Genomic DNA, 20,475 nt, shown 5'->3' with positions numbered 1-20,475 from the left:
TTTTATAATTCCTTCTCTAACAGAATAAAGTTTCCAAAAAAACAAAAGATCCCCCAAACAAAAAACACTTTGTTCAGTGACCAGTGGAAGTTCACACGTGCGTCTTAGTTGCTGTTTTACATGTGCAGGGTAAATTCAGTAGCTCTTTCTTGTTATTGCCCAAATGCTGGGTTACTTTGCCCACAACATATGGGGCAGACACCAAAAAGACTAGAGACTGCTCTTACTTCCTATTTTTCTCTCTCTTTTAATACCCCTATTATGTTAAATACAGAGTATTTTTCTTACCTCTGGTTCAAGTTGAGTAATATGTTCTTTTTTAATCTTTATGGAACTTTTAATTCACACATCTAACATTCCCTTTACTGGCTAGGTAAAAAATGAAAATATTGTAGCCTGCTGTGATTCATAGGCAGTCTCTTCTGCTTTTAATCTCTGCTGATGCACATATATAAAAGGAGATCTAGTGTATGCAACATGAAGACATTTCAATTCTAAACTTCAATTTGCTTTTCCTCAAATGTCCTGCACCAGAAGGACTGGTGCACTGCAGACACCTCTGGTTGTAGTTATGTAAATAATTCAGAGCTACTGCAAGAGTAATATTCACTGTCCCGTAATGATAGAGCACTTTCTGCACTCATCAGAGTTTGTATTCTCCGATTCAGTTGGAACGGAACACTGCTACATTCAAAGTTTCCTTTCTAAATCCTACCTTTCTCCACAGCTATAAAAGGCAAGTTAGATTAGGGTGGCAAATATAAGTATATTCCAAACCTGAAGGCAGATCATCTTAATATTTTATCCCTGACATCTAAGAGGCACGAAATGTCAGTTCCCTATTTAAAATAAAGAATTTTTATATTAGAAATTCTAAATAGTGTGTCATGGTTACTCAGTGGTAGTATTTGAATTTGAATTCAAGTCTTTCAACTGCCAGAACTTTTTCTAGAAATCAGTGAAGGAGATTCATTAATTAGGGAGACAATGGCTGATTAAATATTACCCTACTTCAAAGCCTCCAATGTCACCCACTTACCTTATTATAGAATTTAAGGCATTGCTCCACGTGGACTCAACCTCACTCCAATGAGCCTTTTATTTTCTCTAGTTTTATTGAGATATAGTTGACATATAACATTATGTAAGTTCGGGGTTCCAAAACTGTCCCAATACTCATCTGGGAGCTTTGCAAACATACCATTGCCCAGATCTCATAAATTCAATAATTGATTCACAGTCTTGGTGTTGATAACCAACACTGATAAAAGGTCTCCAGCTGATGTCAATTCCTGGTGGGGACTTTGTACTGTAATCCTATAAGACATTCCCACTGGGAGAAACTTGTTAAAAGATACAGGAGAACCTCTCTTATTTCTGACAACTCTATGTAATAAATCTACAATTATCAACATAAAAAGTTTAAATTTAAACTTTAAGGAGAGTTTAAATTTACAATAAATCTTAAGTCTACAGTGCTCTGTCATGAAATAGAGGCTCTCGGCATGTGTTTGATTATAGTTCACAAGACTCTCCTAGACTTTGATTCTCTTGTTCTCTCCAACGCAATAGCCTGAAAAGTTTCCACATCTCTTCTCTATCTTAAGATCTATCATTTTTTGTATTTCTTTCTCCAGTCCTCATAGTTCTGGGTTCATCAGATAAAATTGCTCCAGACCTCCTATAGAGAGATGATCTGTGTGAGATCTTTGTGAGGAAGAATACAGAAAACCTCAGAGTCTTATCTGCCGGGGACCATCTGTTTCCCCCAACAAGGCTCCTCACCAACAGCCCAATAAAGGAGACTGCTCGGCTGGGGGAAGTAGTTGAGAAGAAAAGGAAATAGAAACAGGTGCAGTCCCTGGAGCTGCTGCCCTTGCTTTCTACCCCCTTCTCTGTGTCAGGTAGGTCAGGCGGGGATGCTATGGAGGCAGCCCTGGCGTGTCACACTGCAATGAGGACCGCTCCAGGTCAGTCCTTCCTAAAATAACTTTCTATTTTCTGAGGAAAAACTGAACTTCCTAAGTGCGTACTCCTTTAAATGCAGCCAGGCTCCTTGTGGGCTGAGCCAAAGGTTGATTCCTTCTTAAGTGGACAAAGAGGACCTGCTCTAGCATTTCTTGCAAGTCTGTGCAAGGCCTTCTGTTCACATGTGTGTCATGCTGCTTCTGTGGGTTAAGGGAAGAGAGAAGGGAATAGCCCACTATAATTAGGAATCTGGGGCTGGAGAGGTTTCTATATCATAAGACACTTTCATCTAGAAATAGAAATTTGTCTCTGTGCTATACACATGTCAGTTTCCTTCCACAGACCTGACAAAATGTCTCTCTTCTTATCATGGATCAAAGCTATTTTCATCATTGCCTTGGTATTTCCTCTTTATTCTGGTGAGTGAATTTTCCAGTACAAAGTGAAATATTTTACATATCTTAGAAATTATGGGAAACAACTTCTCTAAACTAGGAATGAAGGAGGTTGTTTTTTTACTGGGCTTGTAAATCTTAAACTGATAAAGTGAAAAAGGGCATATTACAAATGTCTTTTGAAAAAGGCATCAGTGGGTTGCTTTTTCTCATCTCCTGTTTTGGACAAGTAGAGACAGAGTAGAGCAGGTTAGAGTGAGCGCTAGAATTTTGCTCTTTGTCTACAACTATTGAACATGACCTATATTATTTTTCTTTCTGGCAGTCAGATTGTTAAAGGCAAACCTGGGGGGAGAAATGATCTTTTCTAGATCTAGTATTGCTTGATATTCTGATTATCATTCAATCTGAATCCCTTATGATACTTTCAAAGAAAGCTGTTTGGAATTCAAAAATACGTTGCATTAATTTTCACAGAGTTACAATAATTGAATAATAAATAATAATAAAATATTTCCAAATTTGGTATTGTTTTATGATTTTTTTTTGTTTTGTTAATGACAGGAAAGTCTTGCTTCATTAGTTGTGGAGTCTCTAATATTTAATGTGCACATGTTTCTGCTACTAATAAATATGGGCCTTGTTTACTAAAATTGATTCTTCTTTCCCCCTTCCCTTTCTCTTCCTCTTTCTCCCTCCCTACTCCTTCTATTTCTTTCTTCTCCTCCTCTTCCCTTTCTCTTCCCTCTCCATCTTCCTTTCCCTCTCCTCCCTTGCCCCTTCCCCCACTCCTCCTTCATTTTTAACTTTCTTTTTTTACCCATGTGTTGGTTGCAGAAATTTATTTTGAACCTGATTTCAGATTTCCGGTAAGTTAATACAGGTGCAGGTTGAAAAAGATAAGCAATCAACTTTCATATATTATAAATTTTAACAGCAAAATTCATCAAAAATTGTGCATCAGAGAGGTCTTTCCAAAACTAAAAAGATAGTATTACAACCAGAGAAGGAAATGGCAACCCACTCCAGTATTCTTGCCTGGAGAATCCCAGGGACGGGGGAGCCTGGTGGGCTGCTGTCTATGGGGTCGCACAGAATCGGACACGACTGAAGTGACTTAGCAGCAGCAGCAGCAGCAGCAGTATTACAACAAGGTCAAAAAATAGAAACTTAGCCATACAAAGCTATCTGTCATTATATAGACAACATAAAAATGTGCATATCCTGGTACACAAAAATTTAATTAATGGGCATAAATGTTGCTTCATACAAGCATCTGAGAAGGGTTGAAGGTGTTTAGAATAGTAGTGTTCATCTTAGCATAACAAAGGAAAAAGAATCAACCTAAATATATATTTAAGATGAAAATTTCTATAGATCCACATAGTATGATATTACATAAAGGTAAAAAAAAGCCTATAGCTCTAAATATCTGAATAAACAGAATCACATGTTTAAAAAGTAGATACTATAAGCAGATATACAGTATTTTTTATTATGTCAATTACCAAAACTGTCAACAGTAAACAAACTGCATTTGTATCTTCTGTATAGATAGATAGATAGATAGAGATATACACACACACACATATACACACACATGCACAAATACATAGATTTAGTTGGAATTATCAAGAATGGGAATAAGAAAAAGAACAATCTAATTTCATGATTTCTTCTTGAGTTTGAAAGGGAAGTAAAGATGATGGTCACTAAATTACAAAAACACATTTAGCCAGTTTTATGACCTCTTTAAAAAATTATAGCAGGTTTATGAAGACAATAATATTTTACTTTTAAGTGGGATATGTGTTAGTTTTATAAGTTCTAGTGTTATAGATAGTAGTTTTTAAAACTAAACATAGGTTGCTTCCCTGGTGACCCAGTGGTAAAGAAAGGGAAGTCGCTCAGTCGTGTTCGACTCTTCCCAACCCCATGGACTGCAGCCTACCAGGCTCCTCCGCCCATGGGATTTTCCAGGCAAGAGGACTGGAGTGGGTTGCCATTGCCTTCTCCGAGTGGTAAAGAATCTGTCTGCCAATTCAGGAGACATGGGTTCGATCCCTGAACAGGGAAGATCCCACATACCACAGAGCAGCCAAGCCTGCATGCCATAACTATCGAGCCTGTGCTCTAGAGCCTGGGAACCACAGCTCCTGAAGCCCACATGTCCTAGAGTCCATGCGCTGCAGCAAGAGAAGCCCCACAGTCAGAAGCCCACGAACTGCAGCTCGAGTAGTCCTCACTCACCACAGCTGGAAAAAGCCCACTTAGCAACAAAGACCCGGCAAGGCTAAAAATAAATAAATTATTATTTTTTAAAACCTAAATATAAAATACATTTCCAATTTTCTCGCATGGCACTTCATATCAAGACTAAACAAATTTTACTCAGACTTTCATTCCCTGATGAATTTTATGTTGTCTCTGCATTTAACAGCCAGACTGTAAAGTGTATACAGAAGCTTGCACCAGAGAATACAATCCAATCTGTGCCAGTGATGCAAAAACCTACAGCAATGAATGTACTTTCTGCAATGAAAAGATGTAAGTACACAATAGTAAATATTTGGTCTTCCAAGGTATGAAGAAATCATTACAAGGTGATGGTAAATCTGTGTTGCTGATTGTACCAAGGCACAATATATATATAGAAAATAACTGTAAGGTCATTGTTAAATATTAGAGGCCACTCTTTTTTCTTTCCCTGAAGTTCTTGTTTCTGAAAGTAATTTTGTGTTTGAGCTATCAACAACTTTGATTGATATTGTACAAATGTGTAAACAATTAATTTAACTTAATTATGAGTTACTAATGGCAGACTAACAACCAATAGAATGTAATTCCAAAGCCCAGATGCAGAATGATAGCTCTGTGTGGTGGCCATGTGACTGACCCTTGCAGACTTCCAGCTGAAGGGAGCATAATTGTTCAAGAACCAAACAGACCACTGAATTCAGAAATTTATCATAATCAGCCCATTCATGTTAGAAAGGGACTCCTGTCAAGGTTGACTATGTGTCAAAAACTCTCTGTGTGTGTTAGTCACTCAGTCATGTCCGACCCTTTGTGATCCCATGAACTGTAGTCTGCCAGGTTCCTCTGTCCATGCAATTTTCCAGACAAGAATACTGGAGTGGTTGCCATTCCCTTCTCAAGGGGATCTTTCCGACCAAGGAATCAAACTCGGGTCTCCTACAGTGCAGGCAGATGCTTTACCATCTGAGCCACTATGACAGCCTCCAAATCTTCCCTGAAGAATGGGGCGTTCTAGAGCACCTCTATCTAATCTCCCTTTCTGCCTCCTTCCTCTGAGACAGTCTGCAGTCTAAAGGTTCAGCCAGCCTTCTACCTCCTGCCTCATTTCCTCTCAGGGGGTATTTCCTCTCACAAAATCTTTGCACATTTAATCCCCAAAGAGGCATGTGTTTCTGGAGGACTGCTGAGATAGTCTCCAGTCTCTCCTCTCTCAGATCTGGGTGGGTCCCAAACCTGAATCAGGACTGAGTGCACAGGAAGAGTGAAGTGGCCCCAGATGGGAACCGGCTCTAGGAGCAAGCAGAGTCCAGTTGCTTCTGCAAGTGGAACACAGCCACTCTACCTTGTTCCATTTTCAAATCCTCCTTATTGAAAAGATTTTTGGAGTTTTTATGTTTAGCATCCAAACTCTATTCTGCATGCATATTATCTACATTTCTGTACCACAGAAATGACTCCAATCTGTACAATCTATGGTAGAACTTACAGCATTGAGTGTAATTTTCTCAGTGATACTACACTGGGAGTTTAAAATATTCCCTTTTAAATAAAAATTTATGGTGGAGTAATTTTAGTTTTACAGAGAAATTTCAAAGATAGTACCCAGTTTTTGTATCCTTTATCCAGTTTCTCCTAAGATTAACTCCTTATGGAAACCTGGCACACATGTCAAAAGTAACAAATTAACTTTGGTTTATCAGTATTAACTAATCTGCAGAATTTGTTTGGATTTCACCAGTTTTTCTATTAATATCCTTTTTAATTTTTTTAAAGTGTAATGTACTTTATTTCTTCCTTAAAACTCTAATTGTTTCCTCTCTTTCTTTATAGGAATAATGATGCCGATATTCATTTTCAACATTTTGGTGAATGTGAATATTGATAAAGCAGCTCATAAATTGGTTTTTATTGTAATTACATTTTGTGGTGCATTCTACAGGCAATTAGAGTCTTCTCAATCAGACCTGACCATGTCAATTCTATGAAACAAGAGCTATTGATAGAATATAGAGCATTCAGATTCTTTCCAAAATTAATTTTTATGATTTCAGGATTTTCATTCTTTGTGTTCAATTTATTCAATGGTAGTTTGAAAAACTAATGTCACTTGCATGCTTGATATATAAAAGCTAGTGTAATTTAAAATAATAAATATTTCACTCATTAAAATGTTAATAATGATGTTATCTTTATTAAAACATCCTTTCTTTCAATAAGGGGTTAGGATATGTGCATACACTTGGTAACTATAATCAAATATATTTTCAATATTTTCAAAGATGAAAATTTGAACTATTTCAAAAATATTTGGTATTTACCAAAAGTACAAACTGTTGGGCTCCTTTCTATCCTATTGAATCAAATTCTCCAAGAAAAAGGGACCAGGAAGTTGAATTCTAATAAGCACTTAAGGTTAATGTTATGACCACAAATGTTAAACAATAAGAACCTTAATTAGTTAAATAATCAATTAGAACTTAAGTTCTGTAATTGAATTAGTTGAAAAATCTATTCAAAGATAGCATAGGATTTCTGAAGCTTGGGAAAACTTTTACACGTTATTTTCTTTCTCTTTCATAAATAAGCCCAAAGGTAGTTGCTGCTGCTGCTAAGTCGCTTCAGTCGTGTCTGACTCTGTGTGACCCCATAGATGACAGCCCACCAGGCTCCTCCATCCCTGGGATTCTCCAAGCAAGAACACTGGAGTGGGTTGCCATTTCCTTCTCCAATGCATGAAAGTGAAAAGTGAAAGTGAAGTCGCTCAGTCGTGTCCGACTCTTCGCGATCCCCTGGACTGCAGCCTACCAGGCTCCTCCATCTATGGGATGGAGGCAAGAGTACTGGAGTGGGTTTCCACTGAAAGGTAGTTGAGTAATATTCTAATGCTAGATGGGACTGCTTTCCTCAGCCTAGGCTATCCATTTCTAGTCTAAGTTAGTCTAAGTCTGATGATGGCTTTCCACTACTTTCCATCTCCCACTAACAAGAAGTAGACATTGACTAAGGGGCCCACTGCTCATTTAAAGCTTTATTATAGTAAAAGAAATGTAGAGATAATGTTATCTTTAATATTTTTTGAGGGAACAGTGAAACTGTTTGCAACAGAGAGGGGACCCTTTCCTTCCTCATGAGGGTTGTAAAAAAGTTCCAATTTCTCCATATTCTCAAACCAAATCATAATTTTATTATTTTAAAATAATTATATTTATCCCAGTGGGTGTGAATTAATATTCAATTGGGGTTGGATTTACATGCCCTTATGATTAACAGTGTTTAATGTTTTTTCATGTGCCACTTGCATAACTTCTCTAGAGAAATGTCTATTTAAATTCTTTGCCTTTTAAAAAAATTGTTGTTCTTCAGTTACTAAGTCATGTCTGAATCTTTGAGACCCCATGAATTGCAGCATGCGAGGCTACCCTGTCCTTCCCTATCTCCTGGAGTTTGCTCAACTCATGTCCTTTGTATCAGTGATGCCATCCAACCCTCTCATCCTCTGTCACCCACTGTATTCCTGCCTTTAATCCTTCCCAGCATCAGAGTCTTCTCAAATGAGTCAGCTCTCAGCATCAGTCCTTCCAATGAAAACTCAAGGTTGATTTCATTTAGGATTGACTGGTTTGATCTCCTTGCTATCCAAGGGACTTGCAAGAGTCTTGTCCAGCACCACATTCGAAAGCATCAATTCTACAGGGCTCAGCCTTCTTTATGCTACAAATCTACATCCATGCATGACTCCTGGAAAAACCATTGTCTGACTATACAGATTTTGTCAGCAAAGCGATATTTCTGCTTCTGAATATGCTTTTTGGGTTTGTCATAGCTTTCCTTCCAAGAAGCAGACATCTTTTAATTTCATGGCTGTCATTGTCCACAGTGGCTACTGCAATGGAGCCCAAGAAAATAAAACCTGTCACTGTTTCTACTTTTCCCCATCTATTTACCATGAAGTATTGGAACTGGATGCCATGAGCTTAGTTTTTTGAATGCTGAATTTTAAAAGTTAAGTTCTTAAAATTCCTTTTTTTGATTTGGTAGAGTTCTTTATATAACTTGGTTTCTAGGCACTAGCAACCAGCTGAGCTATTTCAAATCCTAAAAGATGATGCTGTGAAAGTACTGCACTCATTATGCCAGCAAATATGGAAAACTCAGCAGTGGCCACAGGACTGGAAAAGGTTAGTTTTAATTCCAATCCCAAAGAAAAGCAATGCCAAAGAATATTCAAATTACCATACAATTGCACTCATTTCACACGCTAGCAAGATAATTCTTCAAGCTAGGCTTCAGGAGTATGTGAACTGAAAACTTCCAAACATACAAGCTGGATTTAGAAAAGGCTGATAGACCATAGAAAAAGCAAGAGAATTCCACCCCCCCCAAAAAAACCCAAACACATTTACTCCTGCTTCATTGATGACACTAAATCCTTTGACTGTGTGGATCACAACCAACTGTGGAATGTTCTTAAAGAGATGGGAATACCAGACCACATTAATTGCCTCCTGAGAAACCTGTATGCAGGACAAGAAGCAACAGTTAGAACTGGACATGGAACAACAGACTGGTTCAAAATTGGGAAAGGAGTATGTCAAGGCTCTATTGTTACCCTGCAAATTTAATGAATATGCAGAATACATCATATGAAATGCTGGACTAGATGACTCACAAGCTGGAATCAAGATTGCAGGGAGAAAATCAACAACCTCAGATATGTAGATGATACTACTTTAATGACAGAAAGTGAAGAGGAACTAAAGAGCCTCTTGATGAAGATGAAAGAGGAGAGTGAAAAAGCTAGCTTAAAACTCAACATTCAAGAAACAAAGATCACGGTATCTGGTCCTATCACTTCATGACAAATAGATGGGGAAAAGTAGAAACAGTGTCAGATTTCATTTTCTTGGGCTCAAAAATCAAATAAGTCAATCCTAAAGGAAATCATGGCTTCCCTCATAGCTCAGTTGGTAAAGAATCCACCTGTGATGCAGGAGACCTAGGTTCAATTCCTGGGTCAGGAAGATCTGCTAGAGAAGGGAAACGCTACCCATTCCAGTATTCTGGCCTGGAGAATTCCATGGACTATGCCGTCCATGGGGAAGCAAAGAGTCAGATATGACTGAGCGACTTTCACTTACAAAGGTAATCAACCCTGAATATTCATTAGAAGGACTGGTGCTAAAGCTGGAATTCCAATACTTTGGCGACCTGATGCAAAGAGCTGATTCGTTGTAAAAGACTCTGATGCTGGGGAAGATTAAGAGCAAGAAGAGGAGGAAACAACAGAGGATGAGAGGGTTGGATTGCACTACTGACTCAATGAACATGAGTTTGAACAAACTCAGGGAGATAGTGAAGAACAGGACAGCCTGGTGTGCTGCAGTTTACAGGGTCACAAAGAGTCAGATATGACTTAGCGACTGAACAATAACACAAAAGGCCCTTATTAGATATACAACTTGCAAATATTTTCTCCCGTGTTTGAGTTGCCTTTTGAACATTCTTCACAGCATCCTTTGAAGTAAAATATTTCAAAATTTAGTGAACTTCAACCTCTCTCCCAGAACGTGAAGTCAAGTGGGCCTTAGAAAGCATCACTACAAACAAAGCTAGTGGAGGTCATAGAATTCCAGATGAGCTATTTCAAATCCTGAAAGATGATGCTGTGAAACTGCTGCACTCAATATGCCAGCAAATTTGGAAAACTCAACAGTGGCCACACTACTGGAAAAGGTCAGTTTTCATTCCAATTCCAAAAAAAGGCAATGCCAAAGAATGCTCAAACTACTGCACAATTGCACTCATCTCACATGCTAGTAAAGTAATGCTCAAAATTCTCCAAGCCAGGCTTCAGCAGTATGTGAACCATGAACTTCCAGATGTTCAAGCCAGTTTTAGAAAAGGCAGAGGAACCAGAGATCAAATTGCCAACATCCTCTGGATCATGGAAAAAGCAAGAGAGTTCCAGAAAAACATCTATTTCTACTTTATTGACTATGCCAAAACCTTTGACTGCATGGATCACAATAAACTGTGGAAAATTCTGAAAGAGATGGGAAGACTCTTGACCTGCCTCTTGAGAAACCTATATGCAGGTCAGGAAGCAACAGTTAGAACTGGACATGGAACAACAGACTGGTTCCAAATAGGAAAAGGAGTACATCAAGGCTGTATATTGTCACCCTGCTTATTTAACTTATATGAAGAGTACATCATGAGAAATGCTGGGCTGGAGGAAGACAAACTGGAATCAAGATTTCTGGGAGAAATATCAATAACCTCAGATATGCAGATGATACCACCCTTTTGGCAGAAAGTGAAGAAGAACTAAAGAGCCTCTTGATGAAAGTGAAAGAGGAGAGTGAAAAAGTTGGCTTAAAGCTCAACATTCAGAAAACGAAGATCATGGCATCTGTTCCCATCACTTCATGGCAAATAGATGGGGAAACAGTGGAAACACTGCCTGACTTTATCTTTCTGGGCTCCAAAATCACTGCAGATGGTGATTCCAGCCATGAAATTAAAAGACGCTTACTCCTTGGAAGGACAGTTATGACCAACCCAGCATATTAAAAAGCAGAGACATTACTTTGTCCACAAAGGTCCGGGCTATGGTTTTTCCAGTGGTCAGGTATGGATGTGAGAGTTCGACTGTGAAGAAAGCTGAGCACTGAAGAATTGATGCTTTTGAACTGTGGTTTTGGAGAAGACTCTTGAGAGTCCCTTGGACTGCAAGGAGATCCAACCAGTCCATTCTAAAGGAGATCAGTCCTGGGTGTTCATTGGTAGGACTGATTTTGAAGCTGAAACTCCAATACTTTGGCCACCTGATGCAAAGAGCTGACTTATTTGAAAAGACCCTGATGCTGGGAAAGATTGAGGGCAGGAGGAGAAGGGGACGACAGAGGACAAGATTTTTGGATGGCATCACCAACTCAATGCAAATGGGTTTGGGTGGGCTCCAGTAGTTGGTGATGGACACGGAGGCCTGGCGTGCTGCAGTTCATGGGGTCACAAAGAGTCAGACACGATTGAGTGACTGAACTGAACTGAACTGATGAGGGTGAAGGAAGAGAGTGAGAGAGCTGGCTTAAAACTAAACATTAAAAAAACTAAGACCATGGCATCTGGCCCCGTTCAGATCAGATCAGATCAGTCACTCAGTCATGTCCGACTCTTTGCGACCCCATGCATCGCAGCACACCAGGCCTCCCTGTCCATCACCAACTCCCGGAGTTCATTCAAACTCACATCCATTGGGTCAGTGATGCCATCCAGCCATCTCATCCTCTGTCATCCCCTTTTCCTCTTGCCCCCAATCCCTCCCAGCATCAGAGTCTTTTCCAATGAGTCAACTCTTTGCATGAAGTGGCCAAAGTACTGGAGTTATGGCAAATAGAGGCGGGGGAAAGGTAGAAGTAGTAACATATTTCCTCCTCTTGCGCTCTAAAATCACTGCGAATGGCCACTGCAGCCATGAAATCAGGAGACATGTGCATCTTGAGAGGAAAGCTATAACAAACCTAGACGATGTGCTGAAAAGCAGAGAGATTATTCTGCCAACAAAAGTCCTTACAGCCAAGGCTATGGTCTTCCCAGTGGTCACATGAGAGCTGGACCATAAAGAAGGCAGATCCGTGAAGAACTGATGCCTTCAAACTGTGGTGCTAGAGAAAACTCCTGAGAGTCTCTCGGACAGCAAGGAGAAGAAACCAGTCAATCTTAAGGGAAGTCAACTCTGAATACTTGTCGGAAGGACTGATGCTGAAGCTGAAGCGCTAATATTTTGGTCATCTGATGGATGTGAAAATCTGACTCATTGGAAAAGTCCCTGATGCTGGTAAAGACTGAAGACAGAAGGAAAAGAGGGCACCAGAAGATGAGGTGGCTGGATGACATCACCAATGCAAAGGACATGAACCTGGGCAAATTTCGGGAGATGATGAGGGACAGAGAGGCCTGGCATGCTGTAGTTCACAGGTTGCAAAGAGTTGGAAACGACTGGGCAACTGAACAACAACAACAGCCATAAAGAATAAAATACTGCCACTTTCCGCAACATGGATGGACCTAGGTGTTATCAAACTAAGTCAGATGGAGAAATACAGATATTGTATGATATTTAAATACGCAATCTAAAAAATAAGGTAAATAAATTCATTTACAATACACAAACAGATTTACAGGTATAGAAATTAAATATAAGGTTATCAACGGGAGAGGAGTAGGGAGGAAAAATTAGGACTATGGGGTTAATAGATGTACACTACCATAAGCAATAAGAATTTAGTCTATAACACACAGAACTATATTCAGTTCAGTTCAGTTCAGTCACTCAGTCATGTCCGACTCTGTGACCCCGTGAATCGCAGCACGCCAGGCCTCCCTGTCCATCATCAACTCCCGGAGTTCACCCAGACTCACGTCCATCGAGTCAGTGATGCCACCCAGCCATCTCATCCTCTGTCGTCCCCTTCTCCTCCTGCCCCAAATCCCTCCCAGCATCAGAGTCTTTTCCAACGAGTCAACTCTTCGCATGAGGTGGCCAAAGTACTGGAGTTTCAACTTTAGCATCATTCCTTCCAAAGAAATCCCAGGGCTGATCTCCTTCAGAATGGACTGGTTGGATCTCCTTGCAGTCCAAAGGACTCTCACGAGTCTTCTGCAACACCACAGTTCAAAAGCATCAATTCTTCGGCACTCAGCCTTCTTCACAGTCCAACTCTCACATCCATACATGACCACAGGAAAAACCATAGCCTTGACTAGACGAACCTTTGTTGGCAAAGTAATGTCTCTGCTTTTCAATATGCTATCTAGATTGGTCATAACTTTCCTTCCAAGGAGTAAGCGTCTTTTAATTTCATGTCTGCAGTCACCATCTGTAGTGATTTTGGAGCCCAAAAAAATAAAGTCTGACATTGTTTCCACTGTTTCCCCATCTATTTCCCAAAGTTCTTAAAATAACCTATAATGGAAATAAACTGATATATATATATAGATATATATATATGTCTCAGAATCACTTTGCTGTACACCTGAAACTAACACAATAGTGTAAATCAACTACTTCCACTAAAAAAATAAAAATCAAACAACCAGATTAAAAAATAAGCCAAAGACCTTAACAAACACCTCACCAAAGAAGAAATATGGGTAGCAAATAATCACATGAAAAGATACTTCAAATCATGTATGTAATCAGAGAAATTCAAATAAAAAAACAATGAGATACGATTACACTTCTAATACAATGGCTACAATCTACACCATTGAGAACAACAAATGTTGGCCAGATGTGGAGCATTTGGAAATGCTCCAAAATTGCTACAACTATTTTGGAAGATGATAATTGTAGTTTCTTACAAAACTCAATTCAGGCCATCTGGAGCTCAGGCTCAGTGCTTGTGGCACACAAGCTCAGCGGCCTCCTGGCATGTGGAATCTTCCCAGAGCAGGGCTCGAACCCATGTCCCCTGCACTGGCAGGTGGACTTTTAACCACTGGACCACCAGGGAAATCCTAGAAATTTAAAAAATTTTCATTCTATAAGATTTTCATTTCCTTGCTTACTTTTTTCTTCATGAAGCTACACCAAATAATTTAGCTACCTAACACTATCTTCACTAGTTAATTAAAAATACTTGTAGCCTGCCATGATTCACAGACCTTATCTCCTGCTCTTAATCTTTGCTGACAAATATGTATCAAAGGAATATAAAGAGCTTCTCTGCAACTCCGCCTCTAGACTTTAGCTTACTCTTCTCTAAAATGTCCTGCCCCAGAAGGACTGATTTCCCGCAGACATCCCTGAGGGTGTCCGTGTACAAAATTCAAAGAGGAAGTACACATACAATATTCATTGTACTATAGTAAAGGAATATTTTCTGTACTGTTATATGTGAGCTCTTCAACTAAATTAGCATGAAATACTATTGATCTCAAAGTTTCTTTGTAAATATCCTAGACTTCTTCCCTGCAAAAAGTAGCAGGCAGGATTAGGGTGACAAATGACCATCCAACATACAACTTAAGCACAGAGAGTTTAAATGTTTTATCCCCATTTATCACAAACATATAAGATAGATACTATAACTCTCGTATTTATAATAAGAAAACTGTGGATTATGCAGTTTGAATATTGAGCCCAGGTGACTCAGTGATACATGGGGTTTGTACTTGTATCCTTCACCTGCAGTGCTCTTTCTACTGAGTCAGACTGAAGGAGATGATTAAGAGAAAATACCAATGAAAAAAATCTCTGCATTTTAAAAAAAGGCTACGATATCTCAAATATCTCAAAAATATCCCCAAGCATCTCTGATGTAAAATCAAATTTTTACCATAATTTAAGGCATTGCTTCATTCAGTCTCAACTTCACTCCCCACCTTTCACTCTCTCCTGCTCCAGAAAGTAAGTTTTAGACATCTAATGCACAGCGTAGTGATTACAGTCAACAGTACTCTGTTATAAACTTCATTGCTCTTATTTCAAAGAGCAAAAAATAACCATGATAGATGTTAGGTAACACTACAGCAGTAATCATAATGAAATATATAAATGATCACATCAACACATCGTACACCCTAAATATGTGTCATGTTGTATGTCAATTATCTCCATTAAAAACAAACAAAAAACCCATATATTTACACCGTCTCCTCAAGACAAGTTTCCCCAAAACCTGGCTACACATGAAACTCCTCTGGGAGCTTTTACACTTCTACTTCACAGGTCTACTCCTCTAACAATTGATTCACAATTCTGATTACCAGAAGGTGAATGCATTATTTTTACCATTTCCTAGGTAACTGTAATATGCCAACAGTTTTGAAAACTTTTGAGAGCTTATGCCCTTAATTATCTAATTACCATCCCCAGACTCTTCTTTCCTGCTTGATTCTGTTTACTTTGTTCAACTCATGCTTGGAAAGCTTTTGCCTCTCTTCTCTATCTTAAGATCTCTAACCCTTCCCATATTTCTGGGTACATGAGATCAAGTTGTTCCCAAGCCTCCTACTGAGGGAAGATTAATGGAGGGTTACTTGTGAAGCATCTCTCCTGACCTACTTTACAGCTTCCACTGAGGACACAGAATAGCTCTGTGTCTTATCTGTCCTGGGCCATCAATCTTACCCCATCAAACTCCTCACCAGAGGAACAATAAAAGAGAATGAGCTGGAAGGAGATGGCTGAGGAGGCAGGTGAGCAAGACAGCCACAGTCTCCAGAGCCGCTGACATCACTCCCCATTATCTCACTGTCAGGTAGGCCAGGTGGGGACTCTAGGAAGATGTGGGTACCCTGGCATGTACCCCAGGAGGACTGCTCCAGGTTAGTCTTTCCAGAAATAACTGTTTCTATTTCCTGAGGAAAATAACTGAGACCCAAACGTGCATTGGTACTACAGGCAACCAGGCTGGCTGACAGAAAAGCTGAGAGAGTACTCAGTTCTTTCCACTTTGTTAACAGACTTATTTTCCTGGGCTCTCTCTTTTTTTTTTTTTTAAATTTTATTTTATTTTTAAACTTTACATAACTGTATTAGTTTTGCCAAATATCAAAATGAATCCGCCACAGGTATACATGTATACCTGGGCTCTCTTAAATGTCTCTGGGGGAAGCCTTCCAACGATGACACTTTATTTTATTGAATTGTAGGTTCAAGGGAAAGGTAAAATGAATAGTTATCTAGGAGGTGGGAGTCATTGCTTTAGAAACAAGAATTTTTCTAGAACCTAGTTCTGGAGTCTATCTACCTAATGTGTCATGTACCGTTGTTGCAAACACTCTTTAAGGTATCTTCCACAGACTTGATAACATGTCCTTCTTCTGAGAGAGTAATCAGTTCTTTCCATTTTGTCAATAGCATTATTTCCTGGGTTCTCTTAAATGTCTCTGGGTAAGCCTTCCAACAATGACACCATGTTTTATTGAATCATAGGGTTGTGGGGAAAGCAAAAGAAACAGCCATCTAGGTGGGAGCAATGTCTTGAGTAGAAATTGGCTTAAGAGTCTATCTAAAATGGTATGCACAACTGTTACAGATACTCCTAAAGGTGTCTTCCACGGACTTGATAACAACATGTCCTTCTCATCATGGATCAACATTATGTTCATCATTGGCTTGGCATTTCGTCTTTATTCTGGTAAGTATATTTTTCACTTCTGGATGAAGCAGTTCAAGCATCATAGAAGATGCAGGAAACAACTACTATCACACAGGAATGGAGAAACTTGCTGTGCTGGGTGTGTAATACTTAAACTGGCAAATGAAATGAGACATGTCACAAATATCTTTTAAAAAATTGCATCAGTAGATTGGTTTCTCATTTCCCACTTTAGAAAGGTGGAGACAGAAGGGATGGTTAGAATGAGCAATAGAATTTAGGTGTTTGATAATTTATGACCAAAGATATTTATCTAATTTTCCCCCTTTTTGGAGGTCAGGTTTCATGGTTTCTAAATGCAGAGTGTGGGGAGTAATACTGTCCTCAGATCCAATATTCCTTGACAATCCAATTCATTGTTTGCCAGCTCTGAGTGCACTAAAGTCAAGACTTTGTGTAAGGAGAGAACTAATTGATCCCTCTGCTGACAACTTATCTTCCTTTAAACAGAGGCAGCCCATCAATTTCAAAGTAGAGTAACTGTGAGGTATGAAAGTTGTCCACGAAACTCGAGCTAAGTGTGAAAGAATTAAGTAGTAATTAACTTCTTCATATTAAGTGACTTCATATAGGTATATTAGGGACTTCCCTATAGCTCAGGTGATAAAGAATCTGCCTGTAATGCAGGAGACCTGGGTTCAATCCTTGGGTCAGGAAGATCCCCTGGAGAAGGAAAAGGCAATCCACTACAGTATTCTTGCCTGGAGAATCCCGTGGACAGAGGAGCCTGGTGGACTGCAGTCCATGGGGTCACAGAGAGTTGGACACAACTAAGTAACTAACACACACACACACACAACAGGCAAGGCATTGTTTTCTCTGACAACAATATGTCATGTACAAATATGAAAAAAAATAGTATCTCCAAAAGACCTGGCGATTATTAAACTGTACTTAGTCATTTTTCACAGATTAAGATGAATTTAGAATTCTGTTCCCAGATTTCGAGTTCTTTTGTGAAAGTATTTTTTTAATACTGCCACAAAAGCCTCACCTCATTATGTGAGACATTTTGAGTATGCAACTTACATAGTATTTTGCTAGTAAAAGATGTGGGTGTGTGCTTAGTCACTCAGTCATGCCTGACTGTTTGCAGCCCCATGGACTGTAGCCCACCAGGCTCCTCGGTCCATGGGGATTCTCCAGGAAAGAATACTGGCGTGGGTTGTCATGCCATCCTCCAGGGGATCTTCCCAACCCAGGGATTGAACTCAGGTCTCCTGCATTGCAGGCGGATTCTTTACCATCTGAGCCACCAGGGAAGCCCAAAAGATGTGGGTTCTTCCCATTAAAGACACTGTTTTCCCTCTTCTTCCTCTTTTTAATTTTTCTTTTGTCTATTGGCTGCAGAAACTGCTTTTGCACCTTCCAGAGAAACTTAAAAAAGGGCAAGTTCACAGCAATTAATTTGGGAAATGAAAAAAAAAATTATTTTACATGTAAAATTTTAATAGCAAATTTCACCAAAAAAGTGTACAACATACTCCTTCAAAAACTAACAGACTGTCATTATTCCACCAAGTTCAAGAAATAGTATCTTCCCAGTCACATAAAACTGTTTGCCTTTTCATACAAAGTAAAATTATCACATTATTCAAAATTATTGGGAATAAACCTTATTATATATAGACATCTGAAAAGTGGTTTTAATGTAGAATTGATAATCCTAGCAAACAAGAAGATCAAAAATTTTTTTTCTACTTCAGTTCAGTCGCTCAGTTGTGTCTGACTCTTTGAGACCCCATGAATTGCAGCACTCCAGGCTTCCCTGTCCATCACCAACTCCCAGAGCCCACCCAAACCCATGTCCATCAAGTCGGTGATGCCATCCAACCATCTCATCCTCTGTCATCCCCTTCTCCTCCTGCCCTCAATCCTTCCCAGCATCAGGGTGTTTTCCAATGAGTCAGCTCTTCATGTCAGGTGGCCAAAATATTGGAGTGTCAGCTTCAACATCAGTCCTTCCAATGAACACCCAGGACTGATCTCCTTTAGGATGGACTGGTTGGATCTCCTTGCAGTCCAAGGGATTCTCAAGAGTCTTCTCCAACACCACAGTTCAAAAGCATCAATTCTTTGGTGTTCAGCTTTCTTCACAGTCCAACTCTCACATCCATACATGAGTACTGGAAAAACTATAGCCTTGACTAGACGGACCTTTGTTGGCAATGTCTCTGCTTTTGAATATGCTATCTAGGTTGGTCATAACTTTCCTTCCAAGGAGTAAGCATCTTTTAATTTTCTACTTAGAGGAATGTAAACTAATTTTTATGTTGTCACAGGGTCAAATATTACGTAGAGGTGAAGAAAATCAACTATACTTCTAAACATCTAAAAAAATAAAGGTGTTTAAGACATTCAGAAAGCAGGCCATGTGAGAATACATACATTATTGTTTATTTATGTGTATTACCTACAGAGCCATTACTCACCAAATTACATATATATGTATATGGCTAAATACACGTATACAAACACTCATATACATGAATACATACATATATGGTGATAATTTAAACTATCAGATTATATAGTAGTAAAATGATTGAGAAAAAGGAGACTCATAACACATTCACTTTTATAATTTTTTGTGATATGAGGTAATGGGGAAAATCTCACCCAAGTATGAGGAGAAATAGAGGCAAGCTTCCCTGGTGGCTCAGATGGTAAATCGTCTGCCTGCAATGCGGGAGACCTGGGTTCGATCCCTGGGTTGGGAAGATCTCGTTAGGTTGTAAAACAAGTTTATCCAGCTATTTGTATGTTTTTAAAACATAACGCTGGGCTAGTAAAAAATATATACATATATATCATATATATATCAATATATATATTTATATCTAATCAGATGTTGATACTTGATTTTTATTTTTAGCCTCAATATAGAAAATATTTATTGGATTTTGATGCATATCATGTTGTATTAAGAGTAAAGAATATTTAATTCAAAAAGTTCATCATCTGAAAAATTTTATCTTGTCTGTTTATGTTCAACAGCCAGATTGTAAGGAGTATGTGGATCAACCAGATATTTGCACAAAAGAAGTAGATCCAGTCTGTGCAACCGATGGCCAAACGTACGCCAATAAATGCATTTTCTGCACTAAAAAGCTGTAAGAGCACAAGACTCAATACTGCCTCTTCCAAAATAATGAAGAAACAATCAGAAAATAATAGGAACATCCATGTCTCTGATAGTCAAGGCACAATATACATGGAACACAATTGTTCTTTCTTGTGAAAGCCACAGAAACACACTGGTACCTTTCCCTGAAGTCATATTCCTAAAAGTAGTTTTATTTGACCTTGAAGTATATCCCTTCTGGATATTACCCACAAGCATAAACCAATTACATTAATTTAATTTAATTACTATCACTTACTGTTGGCAATCTGGTCACCAATATAAAGTAATTCTTTACTTCAGAGGCCTAAGTTAAGCTCCAAGCATAATTGAGCAAGAAATGCTACCAACTTCAGAAATTTTAATCCATCACAATTGGCAATTTATATCAGGAAAGAGCTCCTCTAATGATCCACTTTGTCCTCTGAACTCCATGACAAGACTCCAAACTTTCCTCAGAGAGTAGGGCAGTCTAGGACACTTCTGCCCAACCTCCCTGCCTTCCTCCTTCCCCCTGAGGGAATTCCCAGTCTGAAGGTTCAGCCAGCCATCCTACTTC

At 39.0% G+C, this 20,475-nt stretch overlaps 1 protein-coding gene and 1 long non-coding RNA gene across 9 annotated transcripts; both read left to right on the top strand.

Annotated features, from left to right (window-relative positions):
• Nucleotides 1-1,227: 1,227 nt before the first annotated feature.
• LOC102401452 (acrosin inhibitor 1) lies at nucleotides 1,228-7,267 on the top strand. 6 transcript variants are annotated; one of them, XM_045166565.1, is made up of 5 exons: nucleotides 1,235-1,852; nucleotides 2,311-2,387; nucleotides 3,201-3,232; nucleotides 4,804-4,910; nucleotides 6,453-6,782. In XM_045166565.1, exons 2-5 carry the CDS (start codon nucleotides 2,321-2,323, stop codon nucleotides 6,502-6,504), a joined length of 258 nt encoding a protein of 85 aa, XP_045022500.1. In that variant the 5' UTR covers nucleotides 1,235-1,852; nucleotides 2,311-2,320; the 3' UTR covers nucleotides 6,505-6,782. The 6 variants fall into 6 exon arrangements, 5 of the variants coding, with proteins under 5 accessions (XP_045022500.1, XP_044803439.2, XP_045022499.1 ...); XM_044947504.2 differs by having other exon boundaries at nucleotides 1,235-1,970; XM_045166564.1 differs by having other exon boundaries at nucleotides 1,236-1,904.
• Nucleotides 7,268-14,568: 7,301 nt separating this feature from the next.
• LOC123327532 lies at nucleotides 14,569-19,905 on the top strand. 3 transcript variants are annotated; one of them, XR_003111359.3, is made up of 3 exons: nucleotides 14,569-15,827; nucleotides 16,670-16,771; nucleotides 19,790-19,905. It is a non-coding gene; the product is annotated as an uncharacterized LOC123327532 (long non-coding RNA). The 3 variants fall into 3 exon arrangements; XR_003111360.3 differs by having other exon boundaries at nucleotides 14,569-15,956; XR_003111358.3 differs by having other exon boundaries at nucleotides 14,571-15,889.
• Nucleotides 19,906-20,475: the final 570 nt, after the last annotated feature.

This window comes from Bubalus bubalis, chromosome 9 (assembly GCF_019923935.1).
Source record: "Bubalus bubalis isolate 160015118507 breed Murrah chromosome 9, NDDB_SH_1, whole genome shotgun sequence".
NCBI classification, from domain to species: Eukaryota; Metazoa; Chordata; class Mammalia; order Artiodactyla; family Bovidae; genus Bubalus; species Bubalus bubalis.
This window is presented reverse-complemented; position numbering and strand designations above follow the sequence as displayed.